Source organism: Rhizophagus irregularis, chromosome 31, assembly GCF_026210795.1.
Source record: "Rhizophagus irregularis chromosome 31, complete sequence".
Lineage (NCBI taxonomy): Eukaryota > Fungi > Glomeromycota > Glomeromycetes > Glomerales > Glomeraceae > Rhizophagus > Rhizophagus irregularis.
Genome location: NC_089459.1, coordinates 461,226 through 485,579, shown reverse-complemented (window position 1 = coordinate 485,579; position 24,354 = coordinate 461,226). Strand labels below are relative to the sequence as shown.

Genomic DNA, 24,354 nt, shown 5'->3' with positions numbered 1-24,354 from the left:
AGAACGAAAATAATTTGATTGACAGCAAAGAATTATAGAATGAGCATAAATTTCTTGTACATTTGGCTCTTCTCCTGCTTGTATAATAACGTCATAGTTTTCTTTTTTTTCGAAAAGTTGTTCAAGACCATTCATAAGCTCCGGCCAAAATTTTGACTCCATTTCAAATATTTTTTTTAAAAAAAATTAAATGATAAAAAATGCGCCCAAAAAAAAAACCAATTTATATAGTCATTTAATTTGACCAAAAATGTATTCTAATATTCTGTTACAGGGCTAGTACCTGTATGGTATTCCCGCAGATCGTGTAACTTTCACCATTACCCGGCGCAATAGATTAGATGAACTTACAATTCTTTCCCTTACAGCATTCTGACAATCAACTCGATGAAAAGAATAGTTTGTTACTAAGTCCTATACTTTGTAAACTAGTTAATAAAGTATAAAAGAAAACTAAAAAAAACTATAAATAAAGTAAATATAAACAAAAATTTTTAAAATTTCAAAATAATTATATTTATAAATTTAATGCTTCTTTCTTAAGCAATACTATTAAATGAATAAATATTAAGAACAGAATAAAATACCTGGATGAAGAACAAAATTTTATACGTTATGCTATGTTGTATCACGTGAGAGGTAAAAAATAACATAGCTCTCGAACTACGTTCATTATATAGATATTCCATAGTAAAGAAATAATATAAAAACACGTAAAGATAACGCTACTAGAATGTCTTATTCGTTTTAACAAGAATAAATAAATATCGTTTCTAATAGTATATGTAACGTAGTGACACCGAATCATTTATTATTTTATTGTCAAAACTATAAATGTTTTATTTTAATTTATAGTTATATTTAATAAAAGTGAACAAAATCTTACTATTTTTTATTTTATTTTTATTTTAAAAATTAAGACAATGACGGGTCTGCGGGCTGAGCCCTTACAAAAGGAAAAACTACTTTACCACTATACACGTATAAACTCAACCTCTATGATCGTCTTGTCTGTTATTTATCAAAAATAACGCTAGGCATGACTAGCATTGCAAGTATAAGGTACCAAATTAAAATAGGAAGAAAAGAAAGAAAAAAAAGTTAAAAAATTGACATTATCATCTATGAATTCTCTATAAGTATTGTAATGTATATACGAGGTCCAGCTACCAGAGTGTAAATAATTAGAACCAACCACATCGGAATTGATGAACCCACGGTATCGACACGCGTTGTATTGGTAATATGAAAGGGATTAAGGGATGTACGCGTATAGGCGAATTAGGAGCCAAAGTCGGGGCAGAAGAATTATTGGTCGAGGGTGGACAAAATCTTACTATTTGTTGCTGACTTGGCTAAGTCTTTTAAAAAGCTTGTTGTCACTTGATCACCAACGTTGAAGTTGCAGCAACATTAATACCGAACCATAAACATCATTCTATCTGCTCAGCTCCACAGTACTACTACTGTAGATGCAAACACAAATAAAATGTACCGTATTGTCATATTTCGAAGTGAAGCATGTTCGTTCTACCGTTCCTATTAGTAAGTATTAAAAAAAAAAATGATATTTTATTATTACCATTATAAATTTTGTTCTCAATCAATTAATTTTTAACGTTAATTTAAAATCATCATGTATTCTTAGGAATTTTGCAGAATTATGAAATTATTTTAGGAAAAATACACGATTATAATTTTAAATAAAATTATAATATTAGTACGCTATCCGATTTACATAATGAAACAATATTTTATTTTAATAAAAACAATCTCTTACAACAACTAGAGAATGGCAATTTAAAAATTATTCATTGACCACGTGATGACATATCAATTGCAATCAATGTATTGATACGCGTCTTTGACGTATTCTTAAATAATAATGATTCCTTTACGTTTATGGATGACTGCGGCTTGAATAATTATTATAAACGAATATCTGATTGCCATATTTTCAAGTCATTAATTTAGAGTGAAACGTGGCAAACATACTATAATTGAAATCAATCTTAACGGTTTTACCTGGCTAATAACCGGTCATTAACTAGCTATAACTTTGAATTAACAATTAATGGCTTTCAAATTATGTGAATTCAAAATTTGAAAGTACGTGTTATCGAAAAAAAAAATATTTTTTTTTAAAAAATTTAATATATACATATATTTTTGGACTTTGCTATTGTTTCATCAGGTAATATACAGTTTTTTACTTAATTTACATTAATATTAATTATTAAATTATTTAAATATTAAAATCTTTTTATAAATAATGTAGGAGCTTTGACTATACCCCGAGAAGGTAATTTTTCAATAAGGATTAATATATTTATATGTGAATAATGGATATTGTATAACACTATTTTTTCTTGTGCAGTGAAAATAAACGTCACAGTTCTTATTTTAAAAAAAGGGAAGATTAATGAAGATTGTTATTAAAAGTTATTAAAACATTATAAACGTGACGCTAACGGGTTGTTACACAACACCTTGTCGACTGACAAATCCATTAATACATAAATATAGATAAATACTATGTAAATTTTACCGTTTTAGAATTATCACATTATTAAAAATTTTCATATTAATTTTCATCAAAAATCACTTATTTTTCAAATAATTGTGGTGCAATGTAGAAAACGTGGCAAAATGCTCTCGTACGCCTCCTTACTTCGCGTCATTTACTATTAATAATATGGAAACGTAAAAATTCAATTGTGAATTTTGTACATATTGGAGCGCTAGCGAAGGACATTCTACTGTACTGCATTAGACGATTTTTTGTTAACCCATGCAATTTTCCTTCCTCCATCCACTGACGTCACCCCACATATTAGCCCTTGCTTTTTCACATATCTTATATTATGATATTTTTCGTAATCATTTTTTTTAATAAAAATGATACTGAATAAATAAACGCGACGTACTTTAACGGTTCCCGTTTTCCTGGTATAAAACAGAGCAGATGAAAAACAAAATTTTTTTTTTAAAAAAAAATCGAAAAACAACAGACAAAGAAGCTTAGTTAATCACCATTATAAAATTTGATCTTAATAAATTAACTAATGATAGTAATGATATTTAAATATTTGATATTATCATAATATTTCTGCTCAATATCATGGCTTTAAGCTAATAGAAACATGTTTGGAATATATAATAAACTTAATGAGCTTCAACAAATTACTGATATCTTTAAATAAAATGTATTGTATATATACGGTGATTACAATAAAAAAAATTGGTTCAATAAAAATAATTCTTGCGCTAAGAAATATTCAAAACATAATATTACCCTCACTAATCATAACATAAAGGTTCATAGCTATAGAGTTTTTACGGAAATATGATATGGAGATACTGTATATGGTAATTATAAATGAAATATGAAAAAGAAAGAACTATGTAATATAACATACTTTCTCAATTCGTATCTTATTTATATAAAAATTAGGAAGTATTACATTATATTAAATATTTATAATAAATAAAAATATATTTGTTTTTATGATGCCGGATGTTGGATCAGTTCAGAGCGGGATTGCGATAAATTATTAAATATCAAATAAGCGGGCAACTCAGATTATTTAAAAGGTTCAACTTAATGATATTTCATTGGTGTTATTACGGAGGATGGGAAGCCGCTAACGTGGCTTATTTTCAGTCAATAATTTACCTTCCATAAGTAACTATTCATTCTTTCTCATCGGATAATAAATCTTTAAGGAAATTTAATAACCGGAATACTAATATTAATAGTGAATTAAAAGATTCAATAAAATTTATTAAAAATTACGGGTTGTATTTATTATTCATTTTAAAAAAATTATATACAGTACGTATAAATATTAATGAATCACACAATACTTTAGAAAGGTATATAGCAAAATCTAACTAATGGATATTTCCATCATTGCAAATTCATTTTTGTTCCATTATCAATAACAGATACTGTTTAGTATTTACACTTCAAATAAAATTTCCCAAGATCATCTCACGTTAGAATCACAGTTCCGTTTAGTTCGGTATAGTGAATTCGTTATACCGAACTTCTGGATATTTTAGGCCAAATTTGTAGTGCTAGCCAGAATTATAATTTCGTTTTACTTGATAATCCCGGCCGGCACTATAAATTTGGCCTGGGTTAGTATAGTCACATGACTGTTCGTTATATAATATTATATGGCTAATATATATGGGTTGGTTCGGATGCGTTATATAGTGTTTATTATAAAAGTTCGGTATATCCAGTGAAATTATTTATAAAAAATCGGTTCCGAAAATTCCGGTTCGGTATAACGAGATTTCGGTACTATAAAAAATTTAGTTTTTTTAAATAAGGATTATCGCAAAATTTGTATATCAAAAGTTATATTTTTGATTAATTTGATAATTTCAATAATTCATAAAATATTTTGTAACTAAATGGAAAATTTACAAGGTTATAATTTATTTAAGTCGACACTCCTATAATACATATAACTTTACAAAATGAAATTTCTATTTTTAAAATATTATATTGTGATGAATCGAGGAAATTCATCCATAAAAAGCTAAAGCTAAATATTTAATACAGTTATTTAATTATCATATATAGAACAAAAAAAAAATATATATGACTGACTTAATATTTAATAATAACTTGAAATACTTCATAATTATTCGCCTTGAAATTATGTGGTAAATCCATTGAATAAGTATGTTGTGGATTACATGTCCAGGTACCATTATTTTTACACAATAAATCATGACCACCACCAAATATTGGCCCATAACTTGAATGACTATATATAGAAAAATATTGATGATTTTCTTTCGGATAACTTACTATTGCAGTTTGGGGGTTATTTCTATCTGCAAATGAGAAAATAAAACTATCATTTGTTAACTTATAATAATTATTGTCCTTATTTAAAATCGGCCTCCAGTCCAATGGATTATACCCTCCAATTATTTGTTCCGAATTTGCAACTTTTGCTATAACTATAGTAGGTCCTTTATTATCACATAGATTATGGAATGCTGCACCTGAGATACCATCTCTACTAGCACGATAAATTAAGTTAAATTTATATGGAATATTTTGTGTGTTATAATAAGAACTATTTTTCTTTTCGATCCAACTGGCAAAAATAGCAAAAATTTGAGATTCAGTAATTGTAACTGAATATTTAGATTTCCTTGATGGTAATGTACTAACAATTTTTGTGTTAGGTACTAAATAAAATTGTATGATTTCATTTAGTAATTTTCTTGGTAGTAATGCAAGATAAGGAAATACTTTTTTATGGTAAATAACGGAAGAAATATCTTGAAATCTAATCAATGGAATTAATCTCTCTGTGGTTTGTTTCATTACTTCAATTTCATCATTGGTCCAATCTTCAGGATCCTGATCAATTTCTGGATTTTGAGCATATGCCCATTTTATCAAATAATCCCAAATTTCAATTTCATCTAATGTGATTTTATCTTGTTTAAGAATGAATTCAACCATTTGGGATGATAATGTTAAAAAAATATCATTTTCAAACAATAATTCTGGACTTTCACAAATTATTTCTAAACAATAATTTCTTATTACTTCAAAATTCTCATTTTGGAAAGTGTTATCAAAAAATTCAAGAGCATTATCTTTGATAAATTCTTTTTGATTACTATCAATTAAAAACTCTTGAATATGTAAAACAAGTGAATGTAATTCAAATTCATTCGCTATTTTTAATAAGTTGAAAATATCTGAAACACTATCTTCTTCAACATTTAATTCAATCTTTCCACAATATAGAAACCTATTATTAAATTAAAAAAAGTTTATTTTGGGCTTAGTTTTTTTTTTACATAAATTTTTAAAGTTATCAAGTTTTAAAAAATTATTTTTGAAATAGTAATAAATTACCTGAAAATATTTTCTAAAATTTTCACTGGAGTATTAAATTTTTTATAAAAATACTTTCCGTTCTTCTTTTTCCTTAAATTAGAACGAAAATAAGTTGATTGACAACAGAGAATTATGGAATGAACATAAATTTTGTTATCTCCCGTTTGTATAACCACGTCATAATTCTCTTTATTATTAAAAAGTTGTTCAAGTCCACTCATAAGTTCCGGCCAAAATTTTGTTCCCATTTCGTGTGTTAATAATATGAATATGTAAATTAAATTATTATTATTAATTTTATTAATTTTATTAAAATATTTTGAAAATACTTTTTTTTTATTAAAAAAAAAAGCGGCTAAAAAACTTTAATTTATATATAGTAATTAATTTTCATTTAATTTGACCAAAAATGTAGACAACAGGTTTGATCAATTTGTAATTAAGCGGATATTCCGCTGGAATTAGTGTTCAAAATTCAAAAGTTAGCACAGAACACATGATTATTATTAGTAATGTGAGCAATATTGAAAATCATATGCGCTATATGTGTGTGCAGTGTGCACGCCAAATGTCACATGTTTATTAAAAAAATATGAACTTTATTATCAAATCCAATACTTTCATAGGAACTAAGTTCTAATGACTAACCATTAACGGCTTAACACTTATCATTATTAATCAATTTTCAAATCCGAACCCCATTTTTGTGCGCAAATTTAAAGTGATGTGTGGAGCGCACATTCCCGCACATCCAATTTGACCCACTGCTCCACTATATGATAAAAAAAAACGTACAAATTAAATTCAAATAAATCAATTTTTTTTTTTATCTAAGAAATTCGTTTGATAGCGGATGTTCCCATTGATAATGATAAAATTTATATTAAATCGTGAAATCATTAGTATCCTAAAACTGCCTAAACCGTAATCATGATGTAATTATGTTAGATCCAAACTTTATAAATCAAAAATAAAAAATAAACAGGGTTCATTACGCCACATAATCGTTAAAGGAGTAATCCAAGAAATACTCAAAAGAAAATATAAATCGTTACTCACGTTACTTAAACAAGTAAATCTCGTTTCTAAAAGCATAAAAGAAAAATGCTTGATATAAGATTTGTGTCACCTTACAGATTTCTTAATTTTTTCATCTTTTTGTATTACTATTTCGAAAAAGAGAGAAAAAGTAAATTTATTCATCGTATTTTATTTAGGACTCAAGGAATCGTATTGGCGTTCAATACCACGGGTGTTATGGTACATCCGCCATTCTGCCGCCCAATTCTAATGATAACGGTGTGGGCTATGTTTGTTATGGGCGCATTACATCATGAAGACAGCTCCCTTCGAGGGGATGAGTTTCAGAAACAAGAAAGAATACCTTGGCGAAATGTTGATTATTCTGGCCGAAAAAGTCACTATGATGGAACCGAACTCGCTAAGCGCCCATCAGCGCTGAATTTAACGATTTCGGTAAAAATGAACTATTCATGTTCGGAGCCGAGAGAGATCAACAAGTCAATAGCAATGTCGAAAGTAGAGATGATGGCGGGAATCAAATGGTGCAGGTTAAAATGTTCGTGAATATTCAAGAAATTATCTCAAAATTGGGGCCATTGCGCAGAGTTGGTACTCTTGAGGGCACTACATGGACAAAGAAGAGCCCTGTTGACTGAGATTGATACTTCTATGTGTATTGTGCGAACGTGTGATGAAAACAATGAAACGAATGGGCTTTGCAGAAAGAGTCGACCCATGGTAGTTGACACAATTATTAAATCCAATCGTAACTCAGTAGCAACCTCACTTGGACATGAGCTCCAAGGTCAATATCAAGACGATGATATTGATTATGTGAAAGAAAGTTCTTGTATATTATATTGAAGAAGTTAGGGATTATGGGTTTGAACATATCATTGCCATTGGAGAGAGAGCGCTACATTGGACTTCTTTTTATGGACCGCTTCGGCCGCTTGTTTGACTTGGATGCTATGAACAGCCTGTTATGGTTACGTGGTGATTATTCTAAAATAGCGGAAAGAGAGGCAAAGGGACTTACGAATAACTGGGGAGCGTCATGGATTATTGTAGAGTTGTTGTTAAGCTAAGAGTAGTATGTGCGAATTTTGCACATATTTTTTTTTATATATATCTTCAATTTTTATTATATCTATTTCTTCTAGATACACCATATGATCACTATAACTTTCCCGTTGAAAATACCAAAAAGAAGCCTCAAAGAAAAGTTCAAGAAAGAAACGTCATCACTTTGGATTTCTTGATTGTGTTAGCGTGTACTTTTAATTTTTTTTTACGATAATATGATGATCAGATGATGCTAAGAATACAAAATCAAAACTTTTTACGATATTGAGAATAGATATGTAAAAAACGATTTATATTTTATAAGAACATATTTTATTTTTTTTTTCCGAGTACGATATAACTAAGCTGTATTTTTCTAGAGCGAATAACCTTATATTAATTAATAATTAATTATCTTTAGCTAATTGTAATCAATAAAAATGACAATCAATCTTTAATAGCAAAAAAAATAATAAATCGAATATTAACCATAACATGTCAATCCCGTTTTACACGTACCTGAACGAATCATTTTTATAAAAAAAGATGTTTTGCCATATAGAACTACTAATATTGACAGAAAATATACATGATATCTCAACTAAATAATCTCAAGAATTATTAGAATTATTTCGAATATATTTGCTAAATTGCCTCTAAATATACTATCATCATAAAGTATCACAAACTACGTTATTTCAACGGCAAATTTATTTTTTTTGTTTATTCCCAACAATACTAACGTAAAAATCGCGAGTACAATAGAGCCATAAGGGAAAAGTCTATGCTGTAAGTATTTATAGTAAAAATTCATATGTTATAATAGTGCAGAAACTTTGAAATTTTGCAATTGATTTGCGTTGTTGAAGATTCGCTATGTTGAAAAGTATTAAAATTCTTTATAACATATTAACTAATTAATTAATTGGTGGTTAAAGGCCCAGTAGTTAAAGTTTTTTTGTTTGTTCCAAACTCTAATTTACTGTCACTTTTAGCCTCCACCGGTCACCGCTGTTAAACTTAGAAGGAACGCTTCAGAAAAAATAAGAATGTTTAGAAAACAAAAATGTGATTTGGTGTCGGCATTTCATTATTTTAATAAAAGAAAAAAAAAGCGTAAATTTTTTTTGGGTGGGACGTTTATTTACAATTTTAATCAGTTACAGATAAACAGATATGCATAAATTTGATTTACAAAAATCCGAGTATATAAACAGATATGCATAAATTTGACTGATCTCAGATCTTTCTTTTTATTATGTCATGTTCTATGAAAGCAATAGATTTGATGAAACTAAATTTTTAAAAATCATCGTTTATAATGTAGGTATATTTATGGCGGTGTCCTTTCATTGAATAAACTAGACGCTTCAGATGTTCTTAAGGTCTAACTAGTAGCAGATGAGTTTCTTCTTCAAGAACTAATTGATTATTTACAAAATTATTTAACTGAAAATGAATCCCAATGGATGGAACAACGTTTTGAACTTGTTCATAGAACAAGCTTTCAATTTACTTCTCTAACAGTAATTTTGTACGAACTTGATGGCAAGATCTCCGGATAAAATATTTAAATCGCTTGATTTCACGTCAACTTTAGTTCAACTTATTAAAAGTGATGATTTACAAAATGATATATATGAAGAAATTGAAGTTTACTTTATAACATTGCTAACCATTTGCCAGATTTTTTTTTAGTCCGAAGTGCAACGAAGCTACTACTGTCCGTCCAGCACGTGACGATGTACAATAACAATCAATCATATGAATAAAAGTTACTTACCAACGCGAAAAAAATTAAAAAAATTGCAAATAATAATTCTAATAATCCCCTATGACATGATGTAGATTTCGTCATGAGTAATTGAGTATATAATTTAAATTATATAGATATGTCTCAATACCAATCTTTTCAGGCTTTCTTTATCTTCTTTTTTTTCGTCTTCTTTTTCTTTTTTTAGGTCTATCTTCTCTCTGTCTAGGTCTTCTCTTTATTAGGTCTTCTCTTAGTTCCTCTTTTCTTTACGTCTTCCTTTAGGTATGTGAGTTGGGAGTGTGGTTTGTGTGTGGATTTGTGTGTGGATTTGTGTGTGGGTGGTGTGTGTGTATTTTTGCGTTTTTGCGTTTTTCCCTTTCCTTCTCGCTCTCCCTTTCCCTCTCGTTTTCCCCTTTTCTCCCGATCAATGTTGCTGCACCTCAATGGTGATCAGGTGACAACAAGTTTTTTTAAAAGACTTGGCTAAGTCAGCAACAAATAATAATTACATATTACATAAGCCATAAATCAATTTGTTCACTTTATTAATTTATTAAATTGATTTCATATAAACATAACTAAATAATAATTTAATATATCTAATTTTTTTTAAGACCATTTGATTTTAAATTATTGTGCAAAGTTTTTTCATGATAACATATTTAATTCGATAGTGAATCTGCAGATATAAATTGTATCATCCAATGGAATATCTAAAGTTTACTAGTAACGTTGATCAAAACCTACATTTTGGTCAATTAATGAGAATCTCTTTTACATTTTGGTTAATTAATGACCTGTTTTTACATTTTGGAAAATCAATGGCCTATTTTTACATTTTGGTCAATTAATGATTAATTATTATATAAATTTGCCTTTAAAAATTTTTTTTTTTTTAAAAAAAAAAAGAAAATGGAGTCAAAATTTTGGCCGGAACTTATGAAAGATCTTGAACAACTTTTTGAAAAAAAAGAAAATTATGACGTTATTGTACAAGTGGGAGAAGAACCAAATGTACAAGAAATTTATGCTCATTCCATAATTCTCTGCTGTCATTCAAATTATTTTCGTTCTAATTTGAAAGAAAAGAAGGACGGAAAATTCATTTTTAAGAAATCTAATGTTCCATCAAAAATCTTGGAAAATATTTTTAGGTAATTTATTTCAAAATAATTTTTAAACTAATATAATGCAAAAAAAAATTAAGCTAAAATAAATTAATCTAATAATAGATTTTTATATTGTGGGAAGATTGATTTAAGTGTTGAAAGTGCTTCAGATATTGTGACTTTATTAACAATGGCAAATGAATTCGAATTACATTCACTTGTTAAATATATTCAAGAATTTTTAATTGATAATCAGAAAGAATTTATCAAAAATAATGCGATTAAATTTCTTGAAAATATTTTTCAAAGTGAAACTTTTGAACTTATAAGAAATTATTGTTTAAAAATAACTTATGATACTCCAGAGTTATTATTTGAAAAAAATACTTTTTTAAGATCGTCATCCCAAATGATCGAATTCATTCTCAAACAAGAAAATATTGCATTAGATGAAATTGAAATTTGGAATAATTTGATAAAATGGTCATATGCTCAAAATCCTGATATTGATCAAGATCCTTCAAAGTGGACCAATGATGATATTGAAGTAATGAAACGAACCACACATAGATTAATTCCATTAATTAGATTCCAAGATATTTCTTCTGATGATTATTATGAGAAAGTATTTCCTTATGAAGAATTACTACCAAAAAAACTGAAGGGTGAAATCATGCAATTTTATTTAGTATCTAATAACATAACAAAAATTATTAGCTCATTACCATCAAGATCAAGAAGACCTAAACGACAATTGGGGTATAATTCAGTTATTATTACTAAGTCTCAACATTTTGATATTTTTGCTAGTTGGATCGAAAAGAAAAATAGTTCTTATTATAACGTAAGAAATATTCCATATAAATTCAATTTACTTTATCGTGCTAGTAGAGATGGTAACACAGCTGCAGCATTCCATAATCTATGTGATAATAAAGGACCTACAATACTTATAGCAAAAATTACAAATTCAGAACAAATAGTTGGAGGGTATAATCCATTGGACTGGAAGCCGATTTTAAATAATGATAATTATTATAAGCCAACAAATGATAGTTTTATTTTCTCATTTGCAGATAGAAATAACTTTCAAACTGCAAAAGTAAGTTATCCGAAAGAAGATCAACAACAATATTCTATACTTGGTATGTCAGATTATGGGCCGATATTTGGTAGTGGCTGTGATTTATGGTGTCAAAATAATGGTGCCTGGCGTTGTAATCCACGTACTTATTATTCAATTGATTTACCACGTAATTTCAATGCGAATGATTATGAAGTATTTCAAGTTGTTAAAAATTAAGTCATATATTTTTTTGTTCTATATATGATAAATTAAGTTCATATTATGAATTTCTTTGATTCAAATAAAAAAAAATATATATGTTTAATAAAAATCTAATTAGAGTACTGTCCAGGATTGGATCAACAACTCATCTTTAACCAAACGAAATTTAATAATTGATTAAATGTACTTGTAACTAAGCGAAATATTGAAGAATTAAATATTAGTTTTCCAGTTCTTAAATATATTAAATATACTTAATTTCCTTAAAGTAAAAGCTATTCTCAAATCTGATTTGCGGAAATTCAGTATTAATTTTCTTTATTTTAATTATAATTTGTAAAATCAATCTAATCAACTGTGTTTTATTAAACTAACTAATTTTAAGTTGCAAATTTTTTGGCCTTTTTTTCAATATGCTTGCAAAATTGTGAATATTTGAATGCGCAACTACGTCATTTTATAACATCTGACGTTCAGAAATGTGAGATGAATTAAGCTTATTAAAAAGAATTTCTAACGAGATTTTTAATTGCGAGATATTTATCCATTATTTAAATTAGATCACACATATAAATTCTTTATTTTCATTAGGAAATTATTTTATAATTATAAAAGGATACAATGCAAAAATATGCTCGTGAATATCAAATATAACAAGAATTTTACGGAGGATACTTAAAAAAAAAAAAAATTGATAGTTATTTTCTATTTAAATTTAAATAATCCACCTAAATGTTTAGAAATTCTTTTTAAGGTATTTTTCAATTTAATATTTTAAAACTAAAAAACCAATTTCACTAATATTTCATTTTACAAAGTTATATGTAATATGTATGTAGGAGTGTAAAGTATAACCTTGTAAATTCCCGTATCAATTTAGTTACATATATTCAAAAATTTTTGATATAAAATGTTATATGAATTATTGAAGCTATCAAATTAATCAAAAAGATAACTTTTGATATATTATGTTCAACGAATTTGCAATAAACCAGATTACTTAAAAAATTCAAATTTTTTATTAATAATTTATCTATCTTTGAAGTAATTCTAACGTGAGATTTTTATGTTAGCGAAATTTCTATTTAGGAAATTTTATTAAAGTTGAATTATAAATACTAAACAATATTCTGTTAGATATGGTTGGATATCTGTCATCGAAAAGTAAGGTCAGCAGTGTATGGCTATTAAGTGGGCGAGGAGAAGCTATATTATTATGTCTATCCTTTACAGAAATCTGAATAATATTCCTTGTTGGATTTTTTTTGACTATCTAAATGGGTGAACGAGTCGTTACTCAAAATATAACGTAAAATACTTGTTTATGGATGAAATAATTTCAGAATCAATATTGAGCTTATCGCGTTCAAAAATTAATGATTTTTTCATGTTTTCCTTAAAACAACTAATCAAAAGTTTTTCCGCTAATTGTCATTCATTCGCGTTATGTATCATGTTATTCGTGTCATTTATACCGTAAAACTATTTCTTACGCTTACATCCTTTTATTTCAGTCAAGAAGATTTGCCCCACTGATCAATCAGCGATGGTTTGTGTTCAGCAAACTCGAAGAATTACTTATTCCAATAACGTGTCAAAACAGGTTGCCGAAGATTTTTATCAAAGCGTTCATGATAAAGCCTTCATCATTCATGATACAGAATTGGGTAATGTCGAAATATACTTTTTACAATCAAAAGACTATGATTCGCACAAACGGAAGCGTAACGATCAAGAACAACATTATTTTAATGAGTGGGAGAACCAACAGATAAAAAATTTGGAGGCAGCTATGGAGGAAAAGGATCAGCAAATAAAAAATTTGGAGAAGGATATTGAAAAGGACCAACAAATAAAAAGTTCGGAAGAAAATGAGAAAATTCTGACTCTTGGTCAATTTCATGAACTAGTTGTTATAGTATTTTACGATAATGCTAATAAAAATGATCTTGATTTTAATAATCTAAAAAATGAAATTAAGAGGCTTAAATTGAAGGATAATCTTCTTTATTACGAAAAAGAGTGTGTAAAAGTAATATCGTTCACATGAGAAGGTATGTTCGCATAACTCGCATTAAGTCAATGTGTCTACAACGGAACAGAATATATTTTTTGTTTCACATGTACTAGATTATTGATTGTTACATCTAACATACTTATAATAGTAAATAATGGTATTTCGATATTTCGATCACGAAAATATTTTGATAACAGAATATGGTTATTTAGTGATCACAATACGAAGAAAACAGTGGACATATATTCCTCGATTACAGATGAAGTATTAATGATAATCGAAAGGGAGTGACGAGTAATGTTTTATATCGCAAAAAATAATTTGATCAAACACGTGAAGCGTATCCTTTGGATATAATTGTTTAGATTCGAAAACAAAGGTCATACATTCTGGATATCTCTTTCGATAAAGCTAAAAATAACAAGTATAGTAGTTCTTTTTTTCTGAAGCATAAGTATGTGTTTCCTTACTCTTACTATATGTCCGTTATTGCCTACTATATACGTTATCTATTAACAATATTTACCATTTATCTGTTATCAATAATATTCCATCGACCGCAGCTAATATTTCTTCGTTCGTTAACAACACAGTGAATGATAAGGGTACTAAGAAATGAATTACAGTTTCTGGAGTAACAAGCAATCACAATCTTTCAACGAATCTAATTGGCTTCCCTGTATTTTTCATATACGACGGTAGGGCGAAGTCCAGTTTCACTGGAATAGGGTTTGGCGAAAAAAGTATGATCAACTGTATAATAATTAATTTCCGTGACCACCTTAATTTACTAGTGTATAATTCAACGTAAATAGAGCATTAACTTGAAACCATTATTTCTTATACATGATAAGCTGATAACATTTTTTTATTTAATAGTGTTTCGCAAAATATCGTTGAAATAATCGATGTATTCATGTAACAAAAAACTTAAATACATCAGTAAGTAAATCACGATTCATTAGTATCTAGTATGGCGCATTATCCCATTTGTGTTTCTAAGTACTTTTGAAAACATACTCCGCCACGTGAACTCGTCATTTTGAGACCGTGACCCGTGGGGTTTTTTGTTTAACTTTCCTGGCTGCGCCTTAGAACTAATCTGTAAGCTCTATTGAGTAATGAATAAAGTACCGCAAAAATCAACCATCTACGTATTAATACCCTAAGTTTGGATTACGAAAAACCATTATTCCTTTCTTCTTCATTCGAATTCTTATCATTGTCGAATTATTATGTGCCTGTCCCCAACTTTGTGTTTAATTGAGTGGATGATCATCTATTGAAAGATACAATTAATAAAGTCGCTAGAGCTTAATATAATAAACTCGTAACTTGCAATATGTCAGATAATATAACTTACTTCAGAACAAAGAGAATGACAACGCAAAAGGACTCTAGAATATTATTAGAGTCAAGGATGAAAGAGTACTTGATTAATATAATGTGGTCTATATGATAGTAAATCATGTGACTGAAATAATATTCAAACATCAATGATGCGATCCGTTGGATGTACTGATTATAAAAAAAGAATCACCTGTGAGTATTTTAATCAATGAAGCATTACATGGGATTATAAAAATTCACCTCAATATAATAGCTTGAATTTTGGACGCGTGCTGAGGATCCAACAAGTGATAATTCTTCACGAACATGTACGTGCTCAATGTTTACTGCATATTGATCATGGTCTCGTTCAAAATATCAAAATTGACTACAACACCCATAAACGAGCCAACGTCCAATATCTCCTCACTAAATTCCCAAAAAAACCCATGAATCATTATACAAAGTAATGATCATAGTTGAAAATTTTTTCTGATTTTTTCGTTACTATATATCGTAATTGTTTATAAATAAACAGGAAAAAAATAACAATCAGGCTCGTTATTGTTATTACTTATTATATAGATAATATTCTTTTTTTCTTATTACATTAGTTAAAATTTTTGTTAGTAAACAAATCTATTATCTTTGAAGTTACTATTGAAGAAACATTTGAATTGAAAAGAGGATGGATGTTAAAAAGTAATCAGAAATCAGTAAAACGGATGATAAAAACAGTGAAATCTTACACTGAGGGCAACTTTATAGTAGGTAATATGAACAGAATAGATCGTATGACGGCAAAGAATATGGTAGAACAACTTTCTAATATGGGCGAAATTCAAGCTGAAGGCGTTTCTGAATTAACAAAAGTTGCAAGCTGGATCACATGAAGACATTCAGCAATGGAGAAAGTAGCAAAAGGAAACAATACAGTCAGAAATCTTCAAGAAATGGCGAAATCTAGTAGTGAAAAATCGCAGTAGTTGTGAACGTGATATAAATAGTAATAGTGAGCAGGTAGCAAACCGGCAGAAAAGATATGATTTTAAAAAGAATAATAACGGCTAGTATTCACAAAAATTTGAAATTTATATATATTAAACCACTAAATCTCGTTTCAAATATAGGATAGAGTTTTTTTTTTTGATTTATTGTTTTGGCCCTTTGTGCATCGATCTTTACAAGTCGTACATAAATCACATGATAATTTGGCATCTGTTAAATTCGTTGATCGCCCCATCAAATTGGTCTGACCGATTCATTCACGTATTGGCGAATTTATTCTTTTAAATAATGGCAACAACTATATCAGGGAATAACTCTAGAAGAATGGGACGCAAAGCTAAACTTACAGAATTATAAAATTACAAGATACTTTCACAGAGTTACCTCCTGAAGAAGTAAGAATTAATTAATTCAATTAGCAAAAAAATTTAATGCACAATTCAAATATCGATTTTTTAAATAGATTTTTTAGGTGATCTTGGTCCAGGAACTCCATAACGTACAATATCACCTACACCGTTCCCCGTCAAAGATAACCTCAAATAAACAACTTATTCTCGCTAGAGTATTTCACCATCACGATCCATCACAAATCTTTTAGCAGCTGAATTTCGGCAGATGAAGCAGTTGCAGCATCAGCATCTGATGCATCACTTGGAATACCTCACCAGAATGAAGGATGTTTATAGGTAAATAAATATTTAATTAGATTAATCTTTATTATATTTAAAAATTTCTTTATAACATAATTTTTTTTTTTATTTATTAGAAATTTTTAACCGTAGTTACAATGCATAGATAGGCTTGTTCTAAATTTTGGAACAAATTGATACTACAGTAAAATTATTTAATGATTTAGATAGTAATTTAAGTTTGTTGAGGAAGGAACAAAAGCTTTACAAGCTGCCTGAAATTATTGGAAGAACAGGTTTAACTTAATCATTGCTAAAACAAAGTTTAATAAATGTTTTATTTCATTTATTTACTATTTACAATTAAACAATTATATATAGGAATGAAATAGGAATGGAAAAGGTTCACAGTTGAGCGGTGTGAGTCGGTTCGTTCCTTTCGGTTCGGTACGAATCGGTTCTGATAAAATTTTGATATGAACTGACGCTGAACTGACCAGGAACCGATTATGGAACTGAACCGGTTCATCCGATTCGAAATGGCTCAAGTCGTTCCGTTCAATAGTATCGTTCAGAACCAATCCCCATCCTGATAAAGAATAACCTCTAGATGAACGTTTGAAATATATGCAAACCAATGTAAGAAAGTATTATTTTAAATATGTTTTTTTACGAGAATTTTATTTTCCTAATATATCAATTTATTAATAACTTATATATAGGGATTCTGAGCTTTATCTTATGAGGTCTAGGCAATATATGACAAGGGGAATGACTAAAATTGAAATGTAATTTATTAGTACAATTAAAGATCTTGGGTTGGAAATAGAAAAAAAAAGAACAATTAGCTGAATACGATGATGATTATTTGTGGATTAGGTTATCAGTATAATGATAACTTTTACTTTTATATAGATCGTGAATTCAACAGTACGGGCAGCTTTATTTTATGTCAAATTTAAAGCTATGGCACCAAATTAAAAGAGTTGGTTAATGAAATCGAGAAAAGATGTTCGCCACATAGAGAGTATGTTAAAACTATAATTCATTAAATTTATCATAATCACCATTTTTTTCTCCGTTTTAACATAATATGGATATTAAATGATTGTTAAAATGCGTACTTTTCAGAGAAATCTTATTCCTGTAGTTTATACAAACATCCAAGAATCAGAACCTACTGGACAGGATACGTGTTATCATTTGTAAGTAAAAAAAAAATTTATTTTTTTTTACAATTATTTTTGATATTTTGTATTTTGATTTATTCTTTTATTTAGGCTCGAGATGGTTATGCATGTATGTTAAATCTTTGCCCAGATGAATATTCGTTATTTTACAATTTTTTTTTTTCAATTGGTGAAGATGGTTTATAGTATGTTATGATATTTGAATTTATTTATCTTAATTTTTTTTAAAACATCAAATATTGATACAAAAAAAAATCTTTTTTTTTATTATAGTGGGAATTTAGAATTTAGATTTGTTATGTAATTAAACGATTATTTAAGGCCCCGGAATAATATTGAAACATTATCTGAATTATCCACTATGCTTCAAGTGCACTTAAATCAGGATTCTGATAAAAATGGAGGTACGGATATGGTCATTGATTAATGTAATTAATTGAATTATTGTCTTTTAGAAAAAGGAGGGACTAGGATTACAATTTAGTTATTTAATTCGTAATGTTCTTCAGGATACGCAACAGCGTTTTGTATTTTGGGTACAACCTTTATTCGTAATGAAATACAAAATTTTGTTCCACGACCAAAAATATATAAAATTATATTATATATATAATGGTTTATAAATTCTTTTTAAGAAATATTATATAGAATTAAAAGAAATTATAAGTATATTATTTAATACTCGGATGTGTGATTATTTCTCCTGTTCATTTGAATCTAAATTTTTAAATCGAAGACTCCTACGGGACCAGCTATTTGAAGAGTGTTGTTACACAGCTTATTATAAAATTACATGTCGAATTATTTATTATTAATATTAACGGACCAATTAAAAACTTGTTTATTCGCTTGGTCAGAATAAAAACCTTACGTCATACGCGTGCGATCAACAAGTCCTCTTTAATCTTTATCGACTTTGCTCTAAGCTGATTTTTGGTAACAAAAACTGAAAACAAAACTATGGACGCAACTAATTTTAATAACGACAAACCTGAAAAGTTTGAATATATGGAAGATGTTAGTCGGGTCATGTCGGTAGCGTCAAGTACTCAATCGCCACAAACTAAAAATTATTTAGCTAAAAAGAGTGGTGGAATACAAGTAATTATTATAAACTTGAAGTGGATTATCATATTTATCATTTTAACGCGTTTATAATAATAATATATCTCGTCTATTAGAAACGTGCGTTCGTACCAACAGTGCCAAATCCTTTCAAATTTTATACTGAAACGCGGGCCAATAACTCTTGTAATAAAGAAAATTCCAAATCACCATTTATTCCTTTAGCTCTCAGTGTGCAACAATTTTTAGAAAATCCAACCAGATTTGATGCTAAGGTATCAGATGATAATACGTTTCAAAAATCAACATCGTGATTTTGAAGCTAACAATCGCAATTTTTCCTTAAAAAAAAAAAGTCTGGTAAAGTACGTTCAAATACCTTAACTGTACCGAAATCTCCGTACTTGCGCACTAAATATAGGTCTAAACCCACTACGTAAGTTATACGTCACTAATTAATTGAAGTTCAAATAAATAAAATAAATACGAAAATCGCTCATAAGCCGGGTAATTAATTATTAATGTATTTGATTATTGTTCAGTATATTACCTACAGAAGAACGCGAAATAAGGGAAATGAGAGGTTATAGATTCAAGGCCAATCCATTAGATCGAAAGGTAATTGTTCGTCTGAGATTTTACGTATAAAACATCGTTACATCGTCTCTTGCTTTAAAATTTAAAGTTTTCTTTTAAAGATCCTTGAAAATAGGAATTTCGGAGTCCCAAAAGTACAAAAGCAAAAGCTGACTGAACCATATTCACCGGACATAACGAAACCTAAGCCACCAAGACCGAAGAGTCCTTCACCACCACATGTCATTAAAGCTAATCCCGTACCCGATTATAAAGAACCATATAGACCGGTGATTGAACACCGGTTAATCGAATTACCAGTGTTTAGTTTACCTGGTGAGGAAATTTCCAAGAGGAAATCACAAGAAATTGAAGAAAGGATTCGTCAAGAAAAAGAGAAAATGGAAAAGATGCGTGAATTTAAAGCGCAACCGCTTCCTACTGGTTCGCCTGATGTATGTAACCATTAAATGTATTGTACGTACTAGAATAAAAATAAATAAAGAATTATTCTAATTATTCTTCTCTTTTGTTTTAATGTTCCAAGTGTCTGCCCACACGTCCTTATTATCCACCAACTCACCCAAAACCATTTGCATTGTTAACTAATGATCGTGGAGAAAAATATCAAAGAGAATTTTATGAGAGAGTGAGAAAAGAGCAGGAATATGTCAAGGAAAATCGATTCCATGCACAACCTCTCCCCAATTTCGAGCCCGAAATTCCTAGAAAACCAGAATGTCCTCCACCAACAGAACCAATTGGTTTTTTCTTTTTTACTGATACTCGTATGGAAGAACGTCATATTTATGACGAACACAGAAGATTCCGAGAGAAGGAAGCTGAGGAACAAAGAATAGCAAAGATCAGGGAGGAAGAGGTAAGATATAAGAACTAATTCATATTATCGATCTTTTTTTTCGATATTTAACTTTTTTTGCATTTATGTTAATTAAAGGTACGCAGTGCGGAGGAAATCCGTCGATTAAGAGCAGATTTAGTTCATCACGCTCAACCTATTCGATATTATTCACCGATAAATATACAACCATCGGATAAAAAACCGACTAGACCAATTTCTCCCATGATCGGTGAAAAACGACTTAAATACATACAAATGTTGGATAATTACGAATACTCTTCTAGAGATTCACTATATGACATAGATAATATAGATGACATCATCAGCAATGTGTCAAATTTGGATTTCCTAAACCAATAGGAACAAGTAGGTAAAGAATAGGTAAAAGGTGAATTGTTTGAAAGGCAATTGTGATTTAATTCTATATAGTATATTACAAGATCTAAATGTAATTTCTAATTGTCCGTTTGCGTCAATTTGTGTCATATCTATAATGTTATCAGAAAAAGGGAGCTATAACTTAGAATAATAATTTAATTTACAAATACGAGATTTCATATTACTATTATTAGAACACTATTGAATATAATTGAGAGTCACAAGTATTGTTTAGAAGATACAAATAAAATTTTCATTATTAAAGTCTATATACAGTGGCTATGATCTATTTAATAAAATATAAAAGATTCAATAATTCAAATAATTTAAGTGGACGCCACTTAAAAACTTATGATCATAAATTTCGGGTTTACCCAAAATTGAAAGAAATTTGTGAAACATTACAACAATTCGGCCTTATTTGCTAATGACATAATTCATGAAAATTCATGAATAGTCATTTCGCCCACTCAAGTGATTGCACTACAGTTGTATTGTTATAAATAAAGTAATTTATGATGATCAAGATAATAAATAGATAACTTTAATAGTTATTTAACGTTGTTTATGACAATAATATTTAGGTATTTCGGTTATAATTATTAAATAAAATAATAATGATGCATTGCGAATTGCCGACATGATGTATTATTACACGGTCAAATGATCACTAATTCTTCTTCAGAATGTAAAGACTAAAAAAAATAGTAATTTAAAAATGTCCAAAATGTCCAACATTATTGATGTCAGAAGAAATTATAAAATAGTCTGTCACACTTTTTTTTTAAAAAAAAAATCAAAGAAATTTTGTTCATTATTATGTAATAGACGATTAACCTTTAGTTAGGATATATAATAAGTTCTAGAAATTGGTCGAGTAATTACGATTAATTACTCGGTATTATCGTATGATGAATTCTAATTGGATAAAAAAAATCATACTAAATAAAAAAAATCTTATTCTTAATAAGGAATTAATATCGTAATTTTGTAAGTTTATTTTTTGCGGGAAAAACATCATCATATTATTATTGACAATTTTTAGTATAGTAAGAACAATAGAAATTTTCTAAATTTCTATACGGAATACTTTTACCCCACAGTACGCTTATTTGTTGATCATAATATAATGGTCAGCCGAATAAATATAAATAGTCGCACAAAAATTATGACCACCCGAATTTTTTTTGTAATGATGTAATGAAGAAATTTCTGATTTTCTCGGTCAATATATAAGGGCCCTTTCTCTCCTCATTCACTTTCCAGCAACAAAAAAACAATTACAAAATATATATATATATATATAAAAAGGACATTTCAAATTTCTTTGAAAAAACAAAAGAATCAACTTTTGAAATTGATTTTTTCCTCATTCACAACAAATATATACAAAAACTCTTTCTCATTTTTCAGAACCAAGCTTTTTAAATTAATTTTTTTTTAAAAAAAAAAAATATTTTCTTTTTTATTTAATATTTTTAATATTTTAAAGAGATGCCTGGTGTAGTCTTACCTGCTCATCAGCATCATTTACCTCTTGTTCAACAACAAATTGTCTCCAAAAGTCATTCAAAAAATGGAAATATTCCTTACGTTCCTCCTGAAATCATTCGCATAATTCTTAATTTATTAAAAGACGACAAGAAAACTCTTGCTGCTTGTTCCTTAGTCAATCATACTTTTAATCTTCATGTTACTCCGATTTTGTATCATTCTGTTTCTTTTTCGTACCCTTTCAATTTTACTTCATTCGCTAATTCTATCATTGATGAATCTCAACGTTCTCAATTGATCCATCATTTGGATCTATCAAGTTTTTCTACCTTTGGCTTACAAAAGAGTAAAAAGAACATGGCTACAATTGAAAAATTTGTTACTCCAAATCTTATTATACAAATTTTAAGATATTGTACAATGTTAGAATCTTTTTCTATTTCGGAATCTTTGGAATCGGCGATAACTCTTGAAGTTTTACAAGTTCTTGCATTCGAATGTAAAAATATTAAAACTATAGACTTTTGTGGATTGTCAAGCAAACAATTTAATTCTGCTCTTACCTCTTTAACAGAAATTATAGGACATGTCAAAATATCTTGTTATTATGAAAATGGAATACCGACATACTCATTTCAAAAAGTAAATTATGTAGCATTACCACATCTTAAACGACTTTCATTTCATGAATGTCCAATTATTTCTGAAACTTCCATAATTACCCTTCTCGCACACTCCCCAAATCTTACTCATCTTGATTTGGGTGGTTGTTCTATTAGTGATTTAACACTTGATTTCCTTGCAACTGAAACTAATATTCCACAAACATTAACACATTTATTATTAGCTAAATGTAAAAACATTTCTTCTGAAAACATTGCTGCTTTAGTAAATGAATGTAAACAATTAGAAGTTCTTAATCTTTATGGTGACAGAGATATTGCCACCGCTATTAGCGAGTATGACCTTATCACGATTTTAACTTCTCCATCCGCTAAAAAATTTAAAAATTTAGATATTGGTTCATCTCACATAACACTAAATGTTTTACATACCATACAAGAAAATTGTTTAGCTTTACAACATCTTGGAATTTCAAAAGCTTGTATTCGATCAATTACTTATATTGATAATCTCTTAAAAGCAACTCCAAATCTTGAATATATAGATCTTACTGGCGTATCATGCATGACACCATTAAATATTGCTAGCTTAGTAAATAATTTACAAAAGGATCATTCACTTCATGTTATTGAAATGAGTGAATCTTTAGTTAATAAACTCGATACTATTAACGGATGGAAAACAAGTAAGAATTATAGTAGAAGGTGCTATTATGCTAAGCAAACACATAGACCGGATAGAGTTCATCCAAGAAAGTTGGATATGGCTGAATATGGGTCAGAAAGTATGAGCAAGATTTTCCAATATTATAGTTTTGATCGTTAAATTTTATTTTTAAACTTTTTAATTTACTATATCAAATTAGTATATTTAGAATAATTAATAATTTGACAATAATTTTTAATTTTAATATTTAATATTTTTATTTTAACATAATTATAATTTGTATATACTTTTGTTCTATTTCTTACATAATACTGTAATAAAAGAATTTATCATATGTGAAAAAATTCATTTTCCACAAAATTTTCTCATGAATTGCGTATAAAATACTGAT

The 24,354-nt window shown here is 28.4% G+C and overlaps 6 protein-coding genes across 7 annotated transcripts; 5 read left to right on the top strand and 1 right to left on the bottom strand.

Moving 5' to 3' along the window:
* Positions 1 to 6,734: 6,734 nt before the first annotated feature.
* Positions 6,735 to 7,768, top strand: OCT59_022211 (uncharacterized protein; the record flags this gene model as incomplete). Its single annotated transcript, XM_025324540.2, has 4 exons — positions 6,735 to 6,783; positions 6,920 to 6,953; positions 7,099 to 7,357; positions 7,478 to 7,768. 4 exons carry the CDS (start codon positions 6,735 to 6,737, stop codon positions 7,766 to 7,768), a joined length of 633 nt encoding a protein of 210 aa, XP_025185659.2.
* Positions 7,769 to 11,507: 3,739 nt separating this feature from the next.
* On the top strand, positions 11,508 to 12,279 carry OCT59_022210 (uncharacterized protein; the record flags this gene model as incomplete). The annotated part of the gene is made up of 1 exon (XM_025314243.2): positions 11,508 to 12,279. One exon carries the CDS (start codon positions 11,508 to 11,510, stop codon positions 12,135 to 12,137), a length of 630 nt encoding a protein of 209 aa, XP_025185658.2. The 3' UTR covers positions 12,138 to 12,279.
* Positions 12,280 to 13,668: 1,389 nt separating this feature from the next.
* Positions 13,669 to 14,172, top strand: OCT59_022209 (uncharacterized protein; the record flags this gene model as incomplete). 2 transcript variants are annotated; one of them, XM_066144671.1, is made up of 1 exon in its annotated part: positions 13,669 to 14,172. In XM_066144671.1, one exon carries the CDS (start codon positions 13,669 to 13,671, stop codon positions 14,170 to 14,172), a length of 504 nt encoding a protein of 167 aa, XP_066006110.1. The 2 variants fall into 2 exon arrangements, with proteins under 2 accessions (XP_066006110.1, XP_066006109.1); XM_066144670.1 differs by having other exon boundaries at positions 13,915 to 14,172.
* Positions 14,173 to 15,414: 1,242 nt separating this feature from the next.
* On the bottom strand, positions 15,415 to 15,926 carry OCT59_022208 (uncharacterized protein; the record flags this gene model as incomplete). The annotated part of the gene is made up of 4 exons (XM_066144669.1): positions 15,415 to 15,418; positions 15,503 to 15,657; positions 15,730 to 15,815; positions 15,899 to 15,926. 4 exons carry the CDS (start codon positions 15,924 to 15,926, stop codon positions 15,415 to 15,417), a joined length of 273 nt encoding a protein of 90 aa, XP_066006108.1.
* Positions 15,927 to 19,258: 3,332 nt separating this feature from the next.
* OCT59_022207 (uncharacterized protein) lies at positions 19,259 to 21,448 on the top strand (the record flags this gene model as incomplete). Its single annotated transcript, XM_025314242.2, has 7 exons — positions 19,259 to 19,399; positions 19,480 to 19,638; positions 19,720 to 19,799; positions 19,906 to 19,981; positions 20,062 to 20,394; positions 20,487 to 20,819; positions 20,898 to 21,448. The coding sequence occupies 7 exons, from the start codon at positions 19,259 to 19,261 to the stop codon at positions 21,159 to 21,161; spliced, it is 1,386 nt and encodes a 461-aa protein (XP_025185657.1). The 3' UTR covers positions 21,162 to 21,448.
* Positions 21,449 to 22,499: 1,051 nt separating this feature from the next.
* OCT59_022206 (uncharacterized protein) lies at positions 22,500 to 24,299 on the top strand. The gene has a single exon (XM_066144668.1). It carries the CDS (start codon positions 22,674 to 22,676, stop codon positions 24,120 to 24,122), a length of 1,449 nt encoding a protein of 482 aa, XP_066006107.1. The 5' UTR covers positions 22,500 to 22,673; the 3' UTR covers positions 24,123 to 24,299.
* The last annotated feature ends 55 nt before the right edge of the window (positions 24,300 to 24,354 follow it).

What these genes read in the sequence shown, in the direction of transcription:
- OCT59_022206 (XM_066144668.1), top strand. Translation starts at nt 22,674, where the DNA reads ATGCCTGGTGTAGTCTTACCTGCTCATCAGCATCATTTACCTCTTGTT.